Raw genomic sequence first — 24,043 nt, forward strand, 5'->3', positions numbered from 1 at the left:
AGCCACACCGTACTGCTTGCTTTGAGCAAGGTGCATAGAACTGCTGCTTAATTTTAGGAGTCTTGGTTCATGAAATGTAATTCTGAGCTGAAATGAAGACCACAGTCTAGCTATGCCATCCAATCTTCTTCTTGGAGCATCTTCTGGTTTGAAAGCTCTTAAATTGAAGTATGTTTTTGTAATTGGACAGAGTTCCACCTCATTCCTCCTTCCTCCCACTCCACAGACTGACATTCCCAGTTGTTGCTGGCCTATATAGGTTGTCAGGACAGCTGACTGGTTGGATTACACAAGACTATATTGTGTCCCCTCAAGAATCAGCCAGCTAAGTGCTCACTACTGGGCTGTACCAGCACACCAGGTGCCCTCTTGAAGCCTGAAATTCCAAACCAACAGGCAGTCCTGTAAGTACTACTCCCAAAATCATTCTCTCTTGAGCACTTAATACACCCCAATGTTACGCTCAATGACAGCACAAGGGGCAATGGTGGAAGTTGAGGCATAGGAAGTTTCATGTAAACATGAGGAGGAATTTTTTCACTGTGAGGGTGACAGAATACTGGAAAAGGCTGCCCAGGGAGGGTTGTGGAGTCTCCCTCTCTGGGGATATTCAAAACCTGCCTTGACACATTCATGTGTGTTCTGGTATAGGTGATCCTGCTCTGGCAGGGGGGCTGGACTGGATGAGCTTCAAGGTCCCTTCCAGCCTCTGCCATTCTGTGACTCATCAATGTACTTCAAATCGGGTATCTGAGTAACCAAAAGCATTCCGTTTGGACTCTGACCCTCAAGCAGAGGGACAGAATGCTCTCTTCTGCCTTTCATCCAGGTACTGGATACTAAAGCACCTATGGCTTTTGGTAGCTTAGGAAGGGATTTTTTTTCAGTTAAATCTCTACTATTTATAGCAGTTACCTGTTGCGGTTCTGTATCTAAATGCTTCCAAAATAACTGCAGCTCCCCTCAATGCAGCATTTAAGAAGCAGACATTTACTATCCCATACAGATACTGTTTCTAGCCAAGTGCTTCAGACATTTACTATCCCATACAGATACTGTTTCTAGCCAAGTGCTTCTTTGTCTCATCCTTATGGAGACCTCTTATTTAGCGGTACTGGAAGACAGCCACTGTCAGCTTCTTCAGATACCACTAAACCCTTGTCTTTCAGAATATTTCCCTATTGGAATTCCATGCTGTTGTGACATGCTACTTAACCCTCAAATTTCCCTGAAAAAGTACCCTTGAGGGAAATTACAAGTCGTGGCCCAGCTCAAGAGCTGTTATTTGGCAAGCAGAGCAGTATCCAGAAGTGGATATGATTAACTTCAGACGTAGGCTTAAAATGGGTGTTTCAGCTTAGAAGAGCTTCATAGAATCAGAAGATAATTAATATTTGAAAGCCTATTTGAAGGGTCTTTAGAGCTAATGACATGTTTCCTGCTCTTCTACATCACTGCCAGAGACAGTGTTCCCACTGTTTTCAAGCTACTTTAAGCACTTAAAGCTAACATCACCGTCTGCGACATGGGCTGCTTAGAAGCAGCATCTTCCTGGACAGGTTACACAACTGAGCAGATGCCTAAACTGTCAAAAACAGTGAGGGAAGGGAGACAAGGGAAGATGTTCATATGGATGTATTATTGCTTTGAGATCCAAGTCTCTTGCAGTGTCAAATAAACCATACAAAAAACATGTTAATTTTTTATAAGGCCTGCATGGTCAGTCCATGGAAAAACTGCACCAAGAACTGAGCATTAGAAACCTGGAAGCATCCAGCACATAGAAGCTTGTCGGGCAAGGATGATGAAGGATCAGCACAGATTCTGGGGTAAACATCCTTTAAAGTCATGCTTTCATCAAGAACAGATTACCCCCCCCAAAAAAAGAAACCCCCCTGAAGCACCTACAAAGGCCAAGCACTGGTGAGGATGAATAGCGCATAAATTGGTGACTGAAACAGAAAGGTGAGAGGCTGGTGAATATTAGCGGAGATAAGCACAAAAATCTCTTCTTTACTAAGACTGGTACATTAAACACAAAGTCACACCTCAGGTTCTGGAGCCAGAAAAGCTGAGTAATGGCAAACACAGTGTAATACACCATGCAGTATCAACCATCCAAAGGACTGACTAATCTTGGTTGGTATGTTCTGTTATTAGTAACGTCAACTATGACTGCTTAGTAAAACTTCTATATTGGGCACTGTGTCTAAATAAAATGCAGCAACAGACTACCAGCACAAAAATTGAATCCTTAATTGCTAGAGAAATTGGCTAGCAGATTTATGCAGGGAAAGGAGACACTCCTAGCAAAATGTTGGTCAAATAATCCCTTGGTTGATCCAACTTTAAGTTCACACCTTGCTCAACTTGAAGGGCAGCCAGTCATTTCCTTTAGCTGTCAGTCTCACCACCTCAATGACAGAAATAAAGAGCTGCTACTCATGGGCACTGTTTGTAACCAGTTTTTAATTCAAGGCATACATGTATAGCATGGTAGAAAGACAGTAAGGAAGACCAAGAACTTAGCAAGCTCTTAAACAAAATCTATGTTAAAGAACCCCATTCTTAAAGTAGATAAGAGGTGATTCTATTCTTAGAAACTTGGGGAAATGATCTCTTCTGGAGAGACAGTGCCTTTGGCTCTGAGCATCCAAGTTAACTCACTTCTTAATTTCAGATATTCCAAAAAGACAGGCTTCTGGGGCTCATTTCAGACAGCATGCCTGCTCAAGAGATACAATGCTGAGTGTGTATGGCCTATTAGAGGTTTGGGTCAGGTTTTTTTTCCAGTAATCCTAAACCAGACTAATCAAAGCTCTGCCCCTGGCCCATGAGACAAAACCACTGAACTACTTTGCTATGGTTTTGAGGGTGCAGACTGAGCATGTGGCTAAGAGAGCCCAGCATGCAGCTGCTGCCAGATGGGAGGTTGTTCTCCCCCGCTTGCAGCTGCCTCCTTTGCTTCTTGTATTATCGCACCCATACTCATCTGATGTCAGAAAACCAAATGAGCACTTCAAAGTCTTCAATAGGCTTAGCTTCCTGGGCTGGCTTACCACAGGACGAGATGAGAACCACTACTGGTAAAGGACCACGGTGGTGGTAGGGACAAGCTCCTCTCTTCCCAAGTTTTCATCAATTCAGTTGCAATCCTGTGATAACTCAGATGACAAGGATTCCTCATTCTTTTGCAGCTGTACCCTGTAACATCTTGCTTCAAGATTAGGGATTTTTCAGATCAATCTGTAACCCTCTCCATCTTGGAAAAAATCCCCATGCAAGTCCTACTAACTAAAAAAAATCCCCAATGAATCATTTAGAAGCTGTTTTGTGAATATTGTAGAGGTTATATGTAACAGACTTCAGGCTCCTAGGACTGCTTCTGCTGGCCCCATTAAGAGGAGACTACAACTGACCCAACAGTCATATGCTCCAGCAACAGGACTGAAACTGGATGACTCACAGAGTTAAAACACTTGGAATCCAATGGTTTTACGTGTAAAAGGGCAGGGCTTCCTACGTAATGACAGGTACAATGGCATTTGGGAGAAGCTGACAGCCTTGGCTTTGTTCTTAACACATGACAGCAGCTGCTGTAACCTAAGACAAACACGTAAAATGCAGGTCATTCCTTTCAACTAGGGAGGAAAAATACTCAGATCTGGCTGAGGAGGTTTCAAACCCCTTTTACTGGGCATTTTGCCAGCGCTATGGAAGTAGTATATCATGTAAGGGTGGTAGCTCTGTGCTATGGAAGTAGTATATCATGTAAGGGTGGTAGGTCAGGGTACCACTGAGCCTCTTCTGAACTGGAAAATCAGCATGTCCAGGAAATAAAAAGTGCAACCTGGGCAGGAGAAAAGAGGAAGGAGAACCAAGAGCATGCTGGCAGAGCACTATGGTCTACACAAGCATTGTTTGCATTTAGAGGGACATGGCACCCACAGAGTTTCAGGCCAACAGAACTCCACCTCTACAAAAAGAGGATAAAATTATCTTGACAGTTTCAATGGGGACATGAAGCCCTTATGATTGTCATTGCAGATTTAGGGGAAAGAAACACTTGAAAGAATTCCTTCCCCTAATTGAGACTGACAAACTGAGCCCTCTGCAGTTGTTGAGATTCATCTCCTGGGTTTTGTCTGGAGATTTGGGGTGGGGATCATTGTGGAGAGCACAGACCCTGGCAGGCATGAATGCTCATCGAGCAGCTGTCTTTGGAGGCATGCTGCTGAAAGGAGTCAGCATTCCCCCTCAGAGACCAGGCCTGAGTGTGCAGTCATATTTTTTTCCACACTTAAAACTGCCTGAGTGCTAACATATAAAGTTGAAAGTGAACACATGTCATTCAGTGATATGCCTGTCCTTTTACACAAGGGGCATTTAGGAATTACCAGGGTGAATACCTCATCCCAGCCTAAGTTGTTGCTCTCCAGACTTCTGACAAGATGTTATGATTTGTCCCATGAGGATATGAGTTCTAGTAAGATATATTCCCAAGCCCTCTAACTGGTAACCACCTAGGCTGCTCAGGCACATATAATTAAACAAAATCCACATTTTTTTTCTGAAACACTTGGCTAGCAATTTAAGTAGAAGACAGAAAGAGAATGTATTGAATCCCAGGCTTCTGCTGAGTGCATACCTGCTTTGTAGATGACTACCCTGACTAGTGCTAACCATATTGTACTCTTCACCAGCAGCAAATGCTTGCTTCTGCATATATTAAATTCACAGCCTACAGAATATTCACAGTCAGGGCATGCTAATAGTATGAGTTGATACTACAGGGATATTTTTGTAGCACCTGATATCATCAAGTGCCTCCACTGTTTTGATATTTTATTCTCCACACAGTCCTACAGAATTGGGTAAAATTTGTACTATGCAAAAGGTTTAAAGCAAAGAATCTAAGTCATCTGCTGAGTATCAGACCAGAAGCTATGGCAGAGCAGAACTCAAACTCGTGTTGATGATGAGCCATCTTTCCCTAAAGTGCAGTACTAGCAACTTCCCCCACAAAATTCTTACATTATCTAACTAATGACTAAACTTTCAACATAAACTTTTCAGACTGGACATGAGGAGGAAGTTCTTGAGCATGACAGCAGTGAGAGCCTGGAATGAATTGCTTAGGGAGATGGTTGAGGCCCCATCCCTGGAGGTGTTTAAGGCCAGGCTGGATAAGGCTCTGGCCAGCCTGATCTAGGCTAGGGTGTCCCTGTCCATGGCAGTGAGATTGGAACTAGATGATCCTGTGGTCCCTTCCAACCTTGACTGATTCCATGATTCTATAAAGACCTGGAACACTCTCAGAACAGCTACTGTCTCAACTACAGATGCTCTCTAAGCAAGCAACTACCTTCCTCACACTAATGAAGCAGATCAAAACAAGTAATTTTAAGTTCATGAATGGAAAAGGGAAGGTAATTGACAAAGTGCAAAGCACAGTAGAAAGCCTCTGCACTCAAGCTCAGGAAAGGACAGCCCTGTGCAAGGGGAGCTGTGATGGTAGTTTTGCTAGACCTGTTGCATAAACCACCTTGTGTACTCGCGTCTCTCACTGATCTGTACACTAAAACAGCCTTCTCTTCTGAACTTACTGCTCCATCAGTGAGGAAAACCCTGCCTAAATAGGTAACTATTACAGAAAAGAGTTTCCCTAACTGCAGCTTTTTTTTTTTTTCACTGATGCCAATGCTCATTTTTGTAATACTTAAAAGATGTTAGCTTCATGAGGAGAAACCATCTTTCACAGTTCCTGCATGTCTGTGTTCCTGGGTTTAGAGCTGACATCCTTTGCAAAGGCAAAGGATTTAGGAATGTTTCTCTGAGAGTCAGGTCAGATAGAAAGCCACTGTGCATCACCTACCTCCTTGTCAGAACACATAAGGCTCCAAATAAAGATACAGGCAGCTGAGTAAGCATGCTAAATGCTCACAGGAAAGGAAATGGTTGCTATTTGTCACCAGCACCAATTCCTGGATATCCAATTCTGTTTCCCTTTTAGCTCAGTCAACCTCATTTCATGCAGTATCCACCACAGAATGACAACACACAGGATCACTATCTGATTTCTAAAAGCACATAAACAATCCCCAGAAGGGATATTGGCTCAATATGAAGCACCACTGCACCACACCAGTTTACTCTGTATACTAAAGGTTGCTTCTCCATCATCAAACCAAGATGCTGCTTCTGTAATAGCTTTTATGGTTCAAAAATTACAAGCTCACCTCCCCAGAGGACCAGGGGGTGGAGCACAGGGGGTAAGCCCGTGTGATGGAGTGTTTTAATCAATCTGTAGGAGGAAATAATGGATGGGTGGATGTAACAAAGACAGTGTCAAGCCCTGAAACGCACCTAAGATCTTAATCTCTCAAACAAGGTAAGTGCAGAGGAGGAAAAAAAAAAGGACAGCTACAGCGTACCAGCAGTCAGGCCTTTGCTTTTAGATGACAGGATGCAAGACATGAACAGATTTTCCTATCTCCTGCTAGTAGTCTGGTCTAGGACTGATTCATGTTTCTTTCAATGTGGCCTTTCCCTGACTAGCATTAAAGGGAATGAGAAGTGATGTTTAGAACAACACAAATGCATCCCAATTTAGCACAAGAACCTCGCAGCTGAGCGGTTAGGAGTGCCAGGTTGGTGTTTTTTTGTAATTGCATGCTAAACTCCAGGTTTGGAGTCTCTGCAGAAATCCTATCTCCCATCCAACAACCCTACTGCATGAACACTTATTGTAATTCACTCTTTGTGTTGCTCTGCTACTGCTGAACAACCAAAGACAGAACACACAAGTTCACTGTAGCTTCAGCCTCTTTATGGATGCTTGATAGATAATATTCAGCAGAGCACAGTGCTTTGAGCTTCCATTTCAAGGTAAGTTAAATAATTAACACAAACACTAACCTTCTTTCAGACCTATTACCATGCCACAAGTGTTTTGAAATACAGGCTAGAACCACAACAAACATGTTTCTCCAATAGCCTGCAGGATGAGACAAGAGTGCATGACTGAACATTTAGCCTGCAGACAGCTTTTCTCTGTGTGTTTATGCAAAAGTTAAGTCTAAACATCTCCACAAAACAAGAGAGAACTATTGCCACTTTACAGATGAGAAGGGTACAGAAGCAATGAGAAGTGACTCCTAACTTGAGGGTTCAGATTACTTCACAGATGTATCAGATTTAATGTCCTTTCATGCACGAAAGGCTGCCTGCACACTCCCACACCAACAAGCTGCAAAACCTCTCTGGCTGGTAGATGAGGTTATCTAGGATAAAGCCCAACAGAAACAAAACAACTACAAAAGAAAGCAGTTCAGCTCTTAAAGGCAAAAGCAAAATAAACATGTGCTCCCTTAAATTTTAAGATTGATAGATGTGCCTTTTAATATGTGGATCTTGCCTACCTTCATCATTTAAAAGTTACTTAAAACACTCCTCGCTGTAGCAGTAGTTTGGATAAACAACAACAGCCAAAACTTGTCTACTTAAGAGGAAAACCTTTAGCAAAGGACGAAGTCAAAGTATTGTAGCACCCTCTCCTGGTAGCCTGCAAAATCTTGTTCCTTATATGCAACTCCAACTGATCCTTTTCCCTTCTTACATGAAAACTCGCACAGCCTCCTGTGTGATGCCCAGACTCCTCAGCTAACATGGTAGTTCAGCCCAGCATGAGGCTGCACTCTTTCATACTCTACTCACCTGCTCCCCGCTGACAACACGGTGTATGTTTCAAAGCCTTGCTACCCTGCTCCACCATCACAGTGAGCTTTGTGTAGAGAGAAGACAGAAGGAAGCAGGAAAGCTGTCTCAGAGGTTTCTCCTAGTCAAGTGCTCTTCTTGTCTGAGAACACAATACTCACTAGCAAGGCCTCATGCATACCAGCTGCAGGGTAGCTCTGGAACCGCTGATGCACAGCAGACGTGCTCATAATCAGCACCCAGGGATGCCATACCTCCATATGCACAGCAAGAAAACTAGCCCAGCTCACTTAAGTCTAAGCAGCCTGCAATTCTATTGCCTTCAGGCATGCCAGTTTCCACAGCACAAGTGAGTGTAATAGCAGGGGTAAGGCCATCTACCTGTGGCTACGCTGGTGTGAGGCCAGCTGAGCATTATCCTAGAGCTAGGCTGCACCTAAAGCAGTTACATGCTTTGCTTTCACCCCTTGAAATGAGGAAATCTTTTTATTTAGCAGAAGCACTATCAAGGCACACAGAGAAAGTCACTGCACCACCATCATCATGTGCAAGCTTGTGTGTTGGTAGAAAGGTTGGACTGGATGATCCTGGTGGTCCTTTCCACCCACAGCGATTCATAGTGATTAGATGTGCTGAGGGATTTGGTTTGGTCAAGGACTTGTCAGTGTGGAACTAATGACTGAACTCCATGAGCTTGAAGGTCTCTTCCAGTCTAGAATTCTGTGATTCTGTGAAAGACACATGCTGAGTGTCTTATACAAATTTGGCTTAACCACTTCACAAAAAAATACATGGAAGTCTTAGGGGCTTAATCATGTCAAAAGAAGAAAGAATTAGAACTTCAGTGCAAGGCTACAGAGAAGCTTAACTTTGACAGGCTTAAGCATGTGGCTCATTTCAGCTTCTCAAAGCATATCTGTACTTCTAGGTGCTCAAGTACAAGAATTACAATGCACTTAAATGGCTGATTTAGCAGACAGTGCCCCTCTTTAAACAATTTTTTTTTGCCCCTGAAGAAGCTGAATGCATTTAATTATGACAACCTGAAAACAAAAGAAAACCTTCCTGACAAAACAGGTTTAGTACTGCTATGAGAGAAGCAAGAATTGAAGCTGGTAGGCTTCTCTTTCACTAGATAGCTACAGCAGGATACTCAAATCATCTTTTCAGCATCTACTGATTCAGCAAATCATCCTAAGCCATTTGATTTTTTGGGAAAAAAGATGAGAAGTGTGTTAGTTTTTCTTCTATACTTCATATCGGACTCAAATTTTGGACATTTTTCAGCAAAACTATATCTTAGAATCACAGAATCAACCAGGTTGGAAGAGACCTCCAAGATCATCCAGTCCAACCTATCCCCCAGCCCTATGCAGTCAACTAGACCATGGCACTAAGTGCCTCATCCAGGCTTTTCTTAGTTTCTTCTAACATGAAAAATCATCTCCTTCCTCACAGCTTAAGCTTGCAAACCTTAGTAGCCACCATTTTTCAGAGGTACTGCAGAGAATAACTATAACTTCAAGTGTTGCACTGCAAAATATGCCATTTTCCTATTTATTCTAAGCATCTTCTCTAGACAAAGCCTTCTGTATTTGATAAAGTACCTCTGCTTTCTCTGTTTACCCTTGGAACTTTAAAAGGAAGCCATAAATCAAAATTCAGTAAAGCAAACAAATACCACCCTGAATAACAAGCATTTATGATTAGTGGAGAAATATTTTGCTATGCTTCACTGAGTAACTGGGCCAGAGCACAGGTTTCACACTGCTATCAATTATAAAAGTGCTGTTCATCCCTCACCAACTTGTACATAGCTCCCTGTCTCAAAAAAAAATAAAAGGACAAAGCCTACCAGAACTCCTTCATCTTCCTAGTCAGGAGAAAGCACAAGAACTCTCTGGGGCCTGCAGAGAGCTGGCTCTCACTGTTATGTAGGTTGCTGCCACAAATGATAATGCTCATCATGGCTTACTTGACAGGAACAATCCAGTCAGTAAATTTAAAAGAGCAGGTTTGAAAACAAGCCTGGATTGAGTGATATCACTGCAAAGTAATCAAAGAAATAGCTTTCAGAGCATTTGTTCAAGGTCTTGCCTATACCACAGAATTAAGCTTTGATCAAGGTGATTCTAAGAGTAACTTTACCAAAGCTTGGCTTCATTAATATCAGTAATATTCTAAAGAGCATAGGTAGGGCATTCAAACCTGAACTTTTAAATTGCTGAAGAACTTGCTATTTTAACGATGGTATCTTAAATGTGAGCCCAAAAGCTGCCAACTGCTAGACTGAATTTTTCATTTGCTGGTTTGTAGATGAAGAAATCTATAGGAAAACCACAAATCTGCTGTCAGACAAAGCATGCTGATTCTCTTTCACTTGTGCTAAAGTGGATGGTGGACATAAAGAAATCTTTGCAATCCAAACCTACATTCAAAGACAAAACTGAACATGAGCAGTGAGCGAGTGCAGGCTTATGCAGTCCAGCTCAGGCCAGCGAAAGCCTGAGTTATGCTTGACTTAATGGAGGAAGGAAACCATGCCACTATTTCAAAAGATCTTCAAGGCTAGTCAAATCTCTATGAGCCTATTCCAGTCTTCCTAAAGGTAGCTTGCATGCATTAAGAGACTTTTTCCCTTGCTAATCAGTTATCTTAGTTGGCAAGTTCTGACATGTTAGATTGCTGCACTGATCCTAACACTTACAAAAGTAATTCTTTTTAAATACTTTCAAGGCTAACCTAATAATGGGAAAAAAGTGTATTTCAGAGGTACTAATACAGCTGTATCTTGTCTCCACTTCTGCTTTTGGCTTTTCTCAGCAGCAGCACAAAATTGATATTCTCATCAGTTGCACAGCCTCCCACAGGTTTCTGAATGGCAGCAGTAAAACTGAACAGTCTCATCAACTCCCTGACAGTGCTGGTTAGCAAAATGAACCCTCAGCAGCAAGGGCTTGGAAATCATCTTGAGAAACTGAGCTGACCCTTGAAGCTAAGGAAGGGCTCATTGTATTAAATGACCCTCCAGCTTGGGTTTGAAGGCTTACTTTCACAATCCACAGGCTACAAGACTGGAATGTACAAGAGTTTTGGGGCTTTGTCTGCAAAACAGATCCATGCTCTTTAAACATCTTTTAAAGCTCGAATGTATAAGGTAAAGGCAGAAGGCAATAGTAATATTCTTGGATATAAGAATATGTAAATGAGGCTCTAAGCTTGGTCATGTTGGAGTGTACAAAGATTTGTGATGGGGAAGTGTTTCTCCATATAATTCCTTTATGTTTTGCTATGTCTACTGTATGGTCACCTTGGAATGTGAAAGCCAGGAACATTTCCTGTTACAAACTACCCTAAATCTAGCCAGTATTAACAGCATCTCTTTAAACTAGAAGCAAGCCTGACACCTGTTTAAAAATTGGCCACAGTGCTGAGCATACTTAACCCACAACAAAAGTAACTATTGCTGTCCCACTGTAAGTCTTCCACATGAACTCTAAAGAGTGTCTGTGTGTAATCGCTATTCAATTGTACTTGATTCTACCTCTGGTAAGAAGAGAGCAAGAGGCAAATGTCTTGGTGGTGGGTTTTCCCTTCCACTTGTTTGTGCTCCTGGAGCTTGGAAGTCATCTTTTTGTGTCTAATATCAGCCATTAGCTACCTCAGCCCTGAGGCAGTCAGACTAGGTGATTACTGTAAGCTCCTTCCAGCTGAAAAAATCTATTCTATTCTTTTGGAGACCCCCCCCCACCCAATCAGTATGCTGCCCATTATAGGGACACTGGTCAATAATTTGGTTCTAACTTTTGTAGGTCAGTTTGGAGGCTCCATCTGTCTCATTCAACAATCAGTAAACATACACAAGACTGTACTTTAAAACATCACCTCCAAAGCTGAGCGGCCAAAATACAACTTCCAGTGTGCAGAAATGCACTATTAAAGAGAAGATGCAAGATCATCTTATACCCTTTCTCTTCTTCCATTCTTTCCCATTCCTGTTGTCTTGTCTCTAGTATTATCTGCCTTTCTGGAGCTACTGTCTCCATAGCTGTTCATCCTAGCTATCTTAGCTGAGCTGACAACAAATAGGAAGAGCAGAGAGAAACCTGACACCTTGAAATAGGAAGAAGGAAGAAATAGACTGAGATGAGTATAGGGTCACAAATCCAGAACGTTCTCATCCTTCTACCCTCTAATTTCATATGTACTTCGATCCCAGCAAGAGCAGAAGGTTCCCACATCTTTACCATATGCAGCTTATAAAAAGAAGATACAATCATAGAACTGCTTTGATTAGAAAAGACCTCTAAGATCATTGAGTCCAACCATTACCTAACACCACCACTGCCATTCAACTGTGTCCCCAAGAGCCATGTCCAAGATCCTGCCTCACACCATAGTATCCCTTAATTTCCCTCCCATTTCAATGATTTAAGAAATTTCTCTTCAAATAACAAATACCAAACAAGCCAGAAAAGCACCAAAAGTCCTAACCAGAAACGTTAGTGAGTTAAAGGAGGAGGGGATGAAGAAGTGTCTCACTGAAAGTGGGGTTTTCCTCATTGAAGAGCTACTTTTCTTACATAACTGTAGTCCAAATTCTCACATCAGTATTGTCACAGAATAGAACCCCAGAATGTTAGGGGCTGGGAGCTCCAGAGATCACTTGGTCCAACCCCCTAACAAAGAATGCTTTCTTATCAACATAAATGAAACTCCAAGTTTATTAAAACACATAATGGAAGTATCACAGTAAGATTAAGATCCAAAGCACAACATTTGGGAGGGAAGGACAAGGAGAAGAAGGAGGAATTTCTTGAAGTTCAGTCTTAAAAGACACACATTACATTGCAACTAAATCAATTCAATTCCCAATGAAGTATTTCTGAGCATCTTTGTCTCCTCCTCAAAAAAAAGGTAACTTTATTTTTGACCTGTGTTTTTTTGCAATTGCTGTGCTGAGTTAGGTGATGCTGGAAGCCACCTCTTAACAAGTTAATTCACACATGGCTGCATACCAGCAATCATGCAGGGAGATGCACATGTCTTCCTAGAAAGCCCACAAAGCACATGAAACTTCCTGAGACGATATGGGTAATATAACTAAGCTTTGTTGTTGTGGTTTACAGTGTTACCAACAGGAAGCCTCAATGGTTTTGTAAATCACTTATTCTAGAGAGAAAAATCTCTGTGGATAATACCAAGATAGGCCTTTAAAGTCTTTCATAACCACAAAACCAGAGCAATGCCAGGGATGCTGATGCAGTAATGGTGGCAGACCCATTACCTCAACCCAGCAGGTCAACTGTATTACCCCACTCAGCCCAAACTTTTCTTTCTTTTCTGCTCTGCTGAGGGACAGACAGGCTGCTGGTGGTCCAAACAACTATGAGAAGTATTTCTTTACCAGTAACTACTCTTCTAAATGTCACCAAGAAGGAACCTATACAGCTACTTTGCAGACCCACCTGCAAAGCCAGTCAAGGGGCTTTTCACACTACACCTGCCCAGCTTTGTGTCATCCCTGACTACACACTGTAGAAAGAACTACTACTGGTTTGGCAGGCAGTGATTTAGGATATCAGTCTCTGAAGTTTTACACAGGATCACAGAATGATAGGGGTTAGAAGGGACCCAAGGTGATTGAGTCCAACCCCCCTACCAGAGCAGGACCATACAGTCTAGCACATTGATAAGAGGAACACATCCAGACAGGCCTTGAAAAGCTCCAGGGAAGGAGACTCCACAGCCTCTCTGGGCAGCCTGTTCCAGTGCTCTGGGACCATTACAGTAAAGAAGTTCCCCCTTGTGTTGAGCTGGAACCTCCTGTGCTGCAACTTACATCCACTGCTGCTTATCCTATCCCAGAGCCTGTTTCCCTCCTCCTGACCAGCCCTCAGATGTTTAAAAACATTGATTAAATCCTCTCTCAGTCTTTTCTTCTCCAGACTGAAAAGTCCCAGGTCCCTCAGCCTCTCCTCATAAGCCATGCCCACCAGTCCCCTTATCATCCTTGTAGCCCTCCACTGAACTCTCTCCAGCAGATCCCTGTCCCTTTAGTCTGTGCTCACTCATCCTTGGTGTTTTGAAATACGACCAGGTGAAAACAAACTCAGCAAGCCATAAGCAAAATGTAAGTGTATTACTTCTCATAACTCTGACTTGCATCCCTGCTGGAACAAGTACAAACTGCTGTTTCTTGTTTTATACTAGTTGGACTTGAACATAGTTTCCTACAAGCCTGAACGAGTCAGCTGTCAGCAGTATTGACAAGGCAGTTTACACATAATAAGTATATGGAAACATTAAATTGTGACAACTAGGAGAAAAAGGCCAGAATAAATCATTCTAGGGCTCGTCTAGCTTTACCCATTAAACAAAGACCTAAAAAGTATCACTCAACTTCAGCTAGGCTGGCCTGCTTTAGGAACTAACAACTGTAACATATGCTGAAGTAAGTGGGTCAGAGAACAGGTCGCTTCTCCTGAACACCAGTGATTTCAAGCCTACTGTCCCAGAATCTGTAATTAGTACCAGACATAAAATATTCCTGAAGCCAACTCTGCTACAGCATCTTTAGGAGACAGTCCAACTCTCTTCCAGCTCCAATTATGTGAGCTGTCAGTTCCACTAGATTAAAAGCTCCTAAAAGCCAGATCTAAGCCACTTGTGAGAATTGCCTTTTGTGTCCAACAATTTACATGTTCACTTTCCACCGATTTGTTCACTTGGCCATGTTCCCATTTCCAAAAAAGAAAGGGGGAGAAAAATCCCACTTTTTTTTTTTCCTTAAAACATTGCACTTGTGAGCAATAGCAAGTTTGTGAAATATTGCTAGAACAACTTGTACCACACCATCTGCTACATGTGGAGAGCTGAGGAACCAGAGATCTGTCTGGGCTCTGAAATTTAAGTTAGTTCTGACTAACATCTTTCAAAGTAACTTCATTACAGTCTTATCTTCCTCACGCTATGTTCTCAGTCTATGTGAAAAGAACATAGGAAATGATACAGCAGGAATTAAAACAGATAAATACATATATTCTGTATTATATTGTTCCTTCCATTGAGCTGGTAGAGTCCTCTCATCTGTGAAATCCAGTATGCAAAAATCCCAACTTAAAAGTAGGTATAAAAATGATTATTGAACACAGGTGGAACTGCAGAAATAATTTAGATATCATGGAGAATGATGTCATATGGAACATGCCTATAATTTCATGTTCTACAGGAGATGTTCCCTTAAACACTTAGCTGAACTATCCTTTATTCCCCAAATAAGTAGTTGAAGTTATTTATACATTATGGTCCCAGAAGATTTCTGATTTACAGTACAAAGAAGCAGGCACTGAATACAGTGATTATATTCCATCTGCATAGGGCATTTACTGACAGGAAAGTCTGCAGGCAAGTAGCTCTGGCCCGAGTTTGCTGCGTTTCACTGGGATGAAGAATCAAGAGCAGCCCACAAAGCGCAGTTGTTAAACTGACCTTATATTCTCTCCTTTCCATTTTCCTGCTCCAGCCCTCCAGTTTCCCTGAATTTCAAAGGCACAGTGTTATTTACACTTCTTCCTATTTTAGAAGGGTTTTAGCACGAGCCATAGCACACCAGCACCTTAGGGGAGCTTTAATGGTAATTTTATAAGTATAGGCTTATCTTGATTGACCTTGATGCACACAGTGAAAGGTTGCTAAACTCCTCCTCTAGAAAACAAAACAGGGAACAAATGTCCTGCATCTATTGGATCAAAAGCTCAAGTGTAGCAGAGCCTTCCACTACCCCAAAATATATCACCAAGGCAACTGTAGCAGTACTGCAAACAGGTATCACAGAGGCTTCCCAGCCAGGACTTAAATAATCTGACTCCCCTGCAGAATGCTTTCTACAACACTCAGCAAGTCCTTCTGGAGATGAAAAGCATGCTCACGCCATTCCAAAGAGTATCTTGGTACAGCAGGCAGTTATCACTACTCTTCAGAAAGAAAATTAGCACACGTCACTACTTAGAGGTCATACGAGGGACCGATCAGAGCCTGTGCAACTTGCTTGTAAGTTGTTGGTTGTCATTAGTTGTACCCCGTCCCTCAAGCAGACTACTGAAAGTGTAAGAAGATAGCCTACTTCCCTGTCCATTCTCTGAAAGGGAAAGCATGCTCAGCCTGAAAAGGCACCAAGTACTTGTTCTCATTTCTGATGGCACTGAAGTCTTTGATCCTAAGCAGTGTTTGCTACAGCTTTACCCTCTTGAGCTGCTGTCTCTGCAGCACTAGTCAATTCTGACACAGTGTACATGGGAACACCAGTGTCTGAAGGAGCCTTCTGTTTACATTCTTCCTTGCCAGTACATTGCTAGCAACCAACATGCTTCACGACCCATTGCTTGCTTTTATATGTCACAGATTACATGCTAGGAACCCTGGCAATGTGGTGCTTTGAAGGGCTGGTTCCAAAAGGCTGCAAAATCCACAATTCTCTTCTGCACCTTAAGAGAGCTCTGCTCCAAATCACACCAGCATACCAGCTTGCTTAGAGCTTTTTTGCTCATCTTTGCAGCAGTGTTCACAGAATTCAATACTACAGTGAGCTGAATCCCTGAGTAGTGTACGTGTTCTCATGATGGAATAGTGAGGTGCCACAATACAGATTTCCTTGTTCTTTATGTTAAACAGAACACAGCTTCGATCTCCTTGCCTCTTTCAAAACCAGATCCTAAAGCAGGCAGTGCCTGTGTATCTATAGTGCTTCTCCTACACAACTGTAACACTGCAAACACACTTGGGACAAACTGATGCAAGTCAATCTCGTGAATTTTTTAAGGGTAATTACACTTCGAGTTTGTTGTGTAAAAGTGCTTGTCTCAGATTTTTGGTAGCCTAGCATAAGAGATTTTACATTTTATCAATTTGACACACACTGTTCTTCAAAATCCTGTAGCCAAATGTGTCTGAGGCTAAGAACCTTGGTTACTTCCATCCTTCCAAGAACAATCCAGAAGCAACCCCTCAAAATTAATTTTGTCAGGAGTTAGTATATTTTGTGTTGCTTCTGGCACAGTAGAGTATGAAATCTAACAATGTGAGCTGAGGCAGGGACTCATACCTGCAAAGGTCTGGTACAGACAACAGGTTGTATTCCTTACAGCAATGAATGTAGCAAGGAGAGACAAGGAAGGAAGATAAGTCACTAAGATTGGCTTGGTTTTATCGCTGGTTCAGGAGCACTCTCCACATCACTTTTCATACACTGTGAATACATTGTCCTAGAGACAGGATGGGAAGTTCAGGTTCAGAAAGGCCTAAAAAAGAGCAGCCTGGATCAAGTAATATCAGCAGCAACCAAAATGTCTCAGAAAAAGCTAGCAGAATGCCAGGTTAAGTGAAATAGGATAAGAAGGTCAGTAAATTAAAAAATGACAGTAGAAGCTGAGAGGGGAAAAGTCTCTTGGACTTGGTCAGGATCACACAAAACCAGTTTCTCTGAGAAGGGAAGTGAACTCCACGTTTAGGAGCACTACAGAACTTTTTGTTGCTGACCAAGACAAGTACTAAAAATGTACCAAACTTTGACTGGCATTTGATACAAATTATTAAGTTGTTCACCAAGTTCTAGTAAAATGTTCTGGGGCACAGTTTAACACACCTGAGATATTCACCACAATGGGATAGGAGTTTGAAGCCTACCCTGAAACTCTCAAAACTACATTGCCAAATAACCCCACTCATTTTACATAAACTAAAGGAATGAAAAGCTGTATCTTATTTTCAGTAGACATATCTGCCTTCACAGTCTGCAAAGAAAGTACCAAAGGCAACAAAAACCTAAGCAAAACAATATCCATTAGCTTTACCACTGAAGCAGATAACCTAAGCAATACAAATAGCCATTATTCTAAAAGATACAATTACTGTTATCACAGAAAACTGTTCTTCTGATATGTCACTGAACAGTTTAATTTAGAGTGTATTGGCTTTCCAGGCTCATTCCTCTTTCCAGGTCTAGGGAAGACAGAGCAGAAGGTCTGGCTGAGCACATAATTTGTCTATCTGGTGTGAACACATACTTAAGGAAGCCTTTTCTCTCCCTGCTACAATTTAGTAGGGAGGAGCTGAATGGATTTCTTCAGGATGCTGTACTAAATTACTACTAAAACATGCAGTAATATATGAAAAGATACACTTGAGTCATTCTCAGCTGTGTTATTCTGAAGTTATTACACATCTTCGCATACTCTACTGTACTTCCCACAAACGTCCTTTCTGTCCTTGCCTTGTGAGAGCAAGAACATCTTGGTACCAAAACAAGAAAAGACTGAGTGTGCCATCAGCAGGAGTGCTCTTGCCTGCTAAGTCACGCTGAGCAGTCTATAGAGCAGTTGTTTCTGCTGCTAAAGACTTAAGACTTCAGCATGCCAGAAGGAGGCTTGGAGCATAGCTTCAGAGATCTGCTCCTAACACTGTGAATTTACAGTATTAAGTTTATGTCATACTATTTTTTCTGCCAAAGTGCTGTTTAAAGTACAATAGCAGAATATGAAGCTGATGACAGCACGGTTGAAAGCTGCAATCGGATTGTAATCCTTAGTTTTAATTGCAGTAGTAGCAGCTCAGGCATTTCAGCCAGCAAGGAGTTCTGTTTCGGTTTTAAAGTTGAAACTGCTCCCTGAACTCAAAAGCTGTGACAACACTGAGATTTTAAGAACCAGATTTAGTCCTGCACTGTTGTTTTGATAGATACTTAGATGTCAGCAATTACAGCAGATGATGTTTACATTCAGACTGCTGGTTGCACGTTCTTTAATCTTTTTTGCCTAAGCTCATTCTACTCTGTATTGACAGAGGCAGCCTTGCTCTATAAACACCAGTATCTCTCTCCACCTAAAGCCAAACTGCACAGGCTCTCCACAGTAGATTCGGTACTGCAGGATCAGTGATGCATCTGCGCATCTATTCTCAATGTGCTTGTTAAGGCAGACAGGTTTCTGTTGATGATACCTTCCAAAACGTGTGCATTATGTTAAGATGTTGCCAAACAGATACAATTTTAAACAAAAATAGTTATAAAGGGAGAGTTGAAGTTGTGGGAGTCCGGCTATAACTGATTCCAGAAACTAGCATGAAACAGTTCCAGTATCACTTTACACCAATAAGAATAGAAGTGGACAAGCAAAAACTTCCACCCAAGAATCAGATGGCAGCTGTAACACCCCAGTCAAAACAAAATCGTTTACTCTGCCAGGAGCTATACAGCAACAGAGATGTCTAGATCTAGAAGGGCAACTTATAAGCGCCTCAGAAAAGAGAAAGACAAAGCACATGCAAGGTTTACCTTTGTAAACAAAAACAGGGCTAGGAACCGCTGCAGTGACAGCTACCGAGCGCCGTAAGTTTTGATTCCCGGGGGTGCCACCTCCCTGCCGCTGCGCCTGGCGGGGATTCCCGGTCCCCAGCTCCCAGGGAAGTGTCTCCGGCCACGAGCTCGCTGCCAGGCTCCAGGCTGGGCCGAGGCCAGCATCCCCGGGGACGTGGCAGCAGCGACGGGGACTGCCCCGCTCTCCTCACCCATCGACTCCCGCAGCTCTACCCTCCCCCAGTTAAACCAACAACAACAAAAGAGGGCGGGAGGGGAGGAAGGCTGATCGTGCCCCTTTTTCCCGAGTCCCACACCCGACCCTATACTGGGGTCACCCCCCTTGCCGCCCGGCCCCTCCCGCCCGGCAGCGCGACCCCCGGCCCAGCCCCTCACCATGCTGAGTGAAGATATTGAAGCCTCCCTCGGCGGTGCGCCCGGCCGCCTCTCGCCGGCGGCCCGCCGGCCTGGCCGCGTTGCTTCCCCGCAGTCCCCGCGGCTGCTGCTGTTGCTGTTGAGGCGGCGGCGGCTGGTGCTGGAGCCCGGCGCCCGGCTCCCCGACGCGGCCCACCTGCTGCCCCATCGCCGCGCTCCCGGCCGCGGCCCGCAGCTCACATGCCGCCGCTGCCTCCGCTCCCCGGCCCGGCAGGCGGGCTCCCGCTCCTCCCCCGCGGCGCGGCCCAGTCCGGCGGCTCCCGCCCGCCTCGCCGGCCCCCGCGGCGCTCCGGCCTGGGACTCACGGACTCGCCCCCTCAGCCCCCGCCGCCATCTTACACCACAGAGCGCCGGAGAGGGGGGACAGAGCGGCTCCCGCAGCCACCTCCGGTCCTCCGAGGGAGGCCGCCCACCCCGCCCACACTGCGCGCGCGGCGGTGGCGCCCGGTGGCGGTGCGGGCGGGAGGCGCCGAGCGGAGCCGCCGGACCCCATCCGCCTGCCGCACTGTGAGCCTCGCAGGGGCCGCTTATTTTGGCTATACTTTGAGGCCAGCAGCGGCTAACCCGGCCAGAGGCCACGGCTGCATGGCCACCCTGCCCGTGGCGCAGTGAGCCTTCGCCCCTGGGACGCGCCCGCCCTGCGGGCCAGAGGTGAGCTGCTTCGCCTACGGAGCCCAGAGAGCCTGTGCTGTGAAGCCAGGGCCAAGGTCCGCGCTGGGGAAGGGAGCAGTAGTGGGCCCCTTCTGAGCTATACATCTCCCCCCTCCAAGGCTCACCAGACCTTGGGCAAACTCCCCAGGCTCCCACTGGGACCTGCTCTTCTGGCTAAGGGTGTGGAGGAAGAGGCTGCTGTGCGGATAACATCAGGTGTGTCGGTGGCCAGGCGTGGCTGGCAATGGCATCTTGTCACTGGGCAGCCGAATGTGCACTCTGCTCTGTAACTAAGCAGTAAATAATCCTCCTTCAGCTTCTGTAGTAGCAGCGTAAAGCTCTCCAAGCCAAAGCAGAAAGGATGAGGTTTTGTCCTGAAAGATGAGAGATTATGCTGCTTGTAGGTTAGACCTAGGCACTAGGAATTGTTTAGCTTTCAATGCTAGCTACTATTGCATGGAATTATTGAATGGATTCGATTGAAAGAGACCTGTAAAGGTCCAAGCCCTTTGCAGTGAGCTGGAACATCCTCGACTAGAGCAGGTTGCTCAGAGCCCTATCCAGCCTGTGTTGGGATATTTCCAGGGCTGGGGTATCGACCACTTCTCTGGGCAATCAGTGCTTCACCACCCTCATTGTGAAAGGTTTCCTCCTTGTCTCTAGTATTAACCTCCCTCTCATAGTTTAAAACTGTCACCTCTTATGCTGTTGTGAGGCCCTGCTCAAAAGTCTGGTGCATCTTTCTTGGAGGCTCCAGTAAGTACTGAAAGGCCACAAGAAGGTCTCTCTGGAGTCTCCTCCAGGCTGAACAGCCCCAGCTCTCTCTGACAGCCCTCACAGCAGAGGTGTTCCAGCTCTTGCAACATTGTTGTAGTCTCTTCTGGCTCTACTCCAACAAGTTCACATCTCTCCTGTGCAGAGAACTCCAGAGCTGGACCCAGCACTGCAAGTGGGGTGTCAGCAGAGTGACACAGAGGGGCAGAATCCCCTCCCTCCACCTGCTTCCCACACTGCTGCCAACGCAGCCCAGGACATGTTTGGGTCTGGGCTAAGAGTGCATGTTGCCAGCTAACGTCCAGCTTTTCATCTACCAGTACTCCCAAGCCCTTCTCTGCAGGGCTGCCTTCCATCCCTTCATCCCCCAGCCTGTACTGCAGCAATGCTCTGGCAATGTTTCTTCATCGTGGATAAGCCACGGTGCCACTCATTTCAGATGCTCTCACCACATCACTGAGAGATGACATGATAGTGACAAATATGCTTGGTAACACTCAGAGCCAGGCAGCTTCCAAGGAACGACAGCACCCTGTGTGGCTCTCCTGAGGTGGGAAAGTAAGGGAAAACTCCTCTGTGAGTTCTATGAAAGCCAGCTTTCTTGCATGAAACTCAGCAACAGGAATTCTAAGGTGGTAATCTACCTTTCTAAGGTCATGAGGTCCTACCCAAATGCTACTCATACTGTCAACATGCACTCAGACTCAATCCTACTGCAATAATAATTACATCTTAAAATAAGGATGGCTTATCCAGCTGGGCTGGTGTGTGCTCTGACACAGGCTGGAGTAAATGGGAGTGAGTAGCACGTGGAGCCAGAAATGCCTTATGTCAGTAAATGAATGGACTAAGAACATTAGGGAGAGCAGGACTTAAGACAGACTCGCTAATAACACACAACAAAACAGTGCTTAAAATAGTGCTGGGAACCTCTGGGGTGTTCCATGGAGTATGCATTACCAAGTCCAGAGCCTGCTGTGGACATGGTTATATGTATGTGAGCAAAGGGTATCTCTGCAGCACGGAGAGTCCCGGGCAGAACTGGCCCACAAGAGTAAACTCACTTCGCAGTGAAGAGCTTTCCTGGTCTCTTTCCAGCTAGAACTTGCAGCATTTGGCATTTGTAAATGGTTTGCCTTGTAAACAAAATATATATGTTCTCTGGAGACTGTAGAGAGGCAACAAACACAGCTCTCCCCCGTGCCATTTGCAGTTGCAGCGTGGGATAAAACTGCTCTTTAAAATTCAGCAGAAGTGCTATTTTTTTTTTCTTTCCTAATGCCTTTTACTCCCTGATCCTAAAGAACTATCCAGAGGAAGGCCATTAGCATTTTAAAAGAAGATGCCAGTGTCAGGAGACTATTATAATAATGGCACTGAGGCGAATTGGCTTTAAACACTCTTCCTATTCCTCAGATCTCATGAAATCCCTCATTCTCCCTACCAGCAGCTTGTGCCCATGTAGCAGCTCGCTGTGGGTGATGTGAATGTCTAACTGCACGGAACTTCTCTGACATGCAGAGACATCTGGCTTGGGGATGGAGTCAGGCAGGGGCTAGCTAAAAAGGCTTGCTGCAGGGGGAAGAGGACAACAGCATGGCTGCCATATGCTATGGTGTAACAGTGTTTGTTTATCTATTTATTTTAAAGGCTTCCAAAGCAGTGCCCCAGCCTTTGCTGTCTGTGTGCTAAACAAGCCCTACCCCCAGACTGTGCCTGGCTTGGCCCTCCCAACATCATTTGTGTGCTATGGTGTAAACAGAGGATGGCAAGCCTTGGCTGCTGGCCACTCTTCTGGAAGAGCAATGGGGATATGAAAAATAAACTCCCCCACCTGCAAGTGACTCTGTGCTACTGAGTCACTGTGACACTGAGCCACACCATTCTTTACTGTTAACACAGGGGCTACGCAGTGGTTACTTCACAAGATGTCAGGGTTATTAACCGCACCAGGAGTACAAAGTGCTTCCAAGAGGCAGAATCTGTATCAATGCTACCTGTTATTAGCAGATGTTATCAGCCTCCCGTAGGATTAGGAATAGGTTGTTTTTTCAGAAGGTAATTTCTTTTGAAGAGGTCTGGCACTGTGCATTAATGAAGCATCAGAACAGTTACTGTCCTATTGGCAAGTCTGGGCTTCCAGTCAATCTGCTGTCTCCCGAGCTGCTCAAGTGAGGGTAAAAAGGACCAAAGAACAAAGGCAGCATTGAGGTTACAGCGATGTGACTGACAGGAAATGTGGTATTTCTAGCAACACTTCTGAACCAGCTTTAAATATTCACCTTATATCCATTTCTTGATGCTTCTTCTAAGCACTGGTGATGCATTGCTCCACATCCACTGTCCTCCAAAAATCACATTGGGATTGCTGGCAGAGCCATCTCACATGCTCTGTGTTACATATCATAAGCATGCTGCTATCATCTGCCTGAAGTACAGGTTCTCTGCCAGAAGAAGCCTGTGAACAAATTGGAGAATCTTCAGAAAAAACAACAAGCAGTTCTCTGTTTATGGCTTGAAAATTAATTCTAGGAGTCATCTCCCAGCTCGTACACCTTCTGTGTAGCAAAGCTACACAAAGAGATTTTGGACATGGGTGGTATTAATTAAGGTGTCTGTTAAGTGCCTTGAACATCAGCGGCCTGACCAAGGCATTTGGAGTGCTCTCGGGAGTGAGGGACACATGCACAACGTGTCAGGATTTTCATGCTCTTCTTGCAGTACCAGAACAAGCTGTGGAGATAAGGATAGCAGCGCTGCAGGCTGGGGCCAGAGTGGCTGAGAGCAGCCAGGCAGAAAGAGACCTGGAGGTGCTGGTAAATAGTAGCTGCACATGAGCCAGCAGTGTGCTCAGTTGGCCAGGAGAGCCAATGGCATCCTGGGCTGGCTCAGGAGCAGTGTGGGCAGCAGGACAAGGGAGGTTCTTCTGCCCCTGTGCTCAGCACTGCTCAGGCCACACCTTGAGTGCAGTGACCAGTTCTGGGCTCCTCCATTCAAGAGAGATGTTGAGGTGCTGGCAGGTGTGGAGAGAAGGGCAGCAAGGCTGGGGAGGGGCCTGGAGCACAGCCCTGTGAGGAGAGGCTGAGGGAGCTGGGGGGGTGCAGCCTGCAGCAGAGG

General features: G+C 44.6%; 1 protein-coding gene and 1 long non-coding RNA gene across 3 annotated transcripts in view; one reads left to right on the top strand and one right to left on the bottom strand.

The window, feature by feature from the left end:
• Nucleotides 1-19,810, bottom strand: part of ABL2 (ABL proto-oncogene 2, non-receptor tyrosine kinase) — a 47,610-nt gene extending 27,800 nt beyond the window's left edge. Inside the window, exon 1 of the mRNA XM_064148149.1 lies at nt 19,463-19,810. Within this exon, the coding sequence (XP_064004219.1) occupies nt 19,463-19,649 (187 nt within the window). The 5' untranslated portion in view covers nt 19,650-19,810. The remainder of the gene's footprint in view (nt 1-19,462) is intronic.
• The window catches only part of LOC135177737 (uncharacterized), a 48,237-nt gene that overhangs the window by 10,492 nt on the left and 13,702 nt on the right, over nt 1-24,043 (top strand). The window lies entirely within an intron of this gene.

This window comes from Pogoniulus pusillus, chromosome 8, assembly GCF_015220805.1.
Source record: "Pogoniulus pusillus isolate bPogPus1 chromosome 8, bPogPus1.pri, whole genome shotgun sequence".
Taxonomy (NCBI): Eukaryota; Metazoa; Chordata; class Aves; order Piciformes; family Lybiidae; genus Pogoniulus; species Pogoniulus pusillus.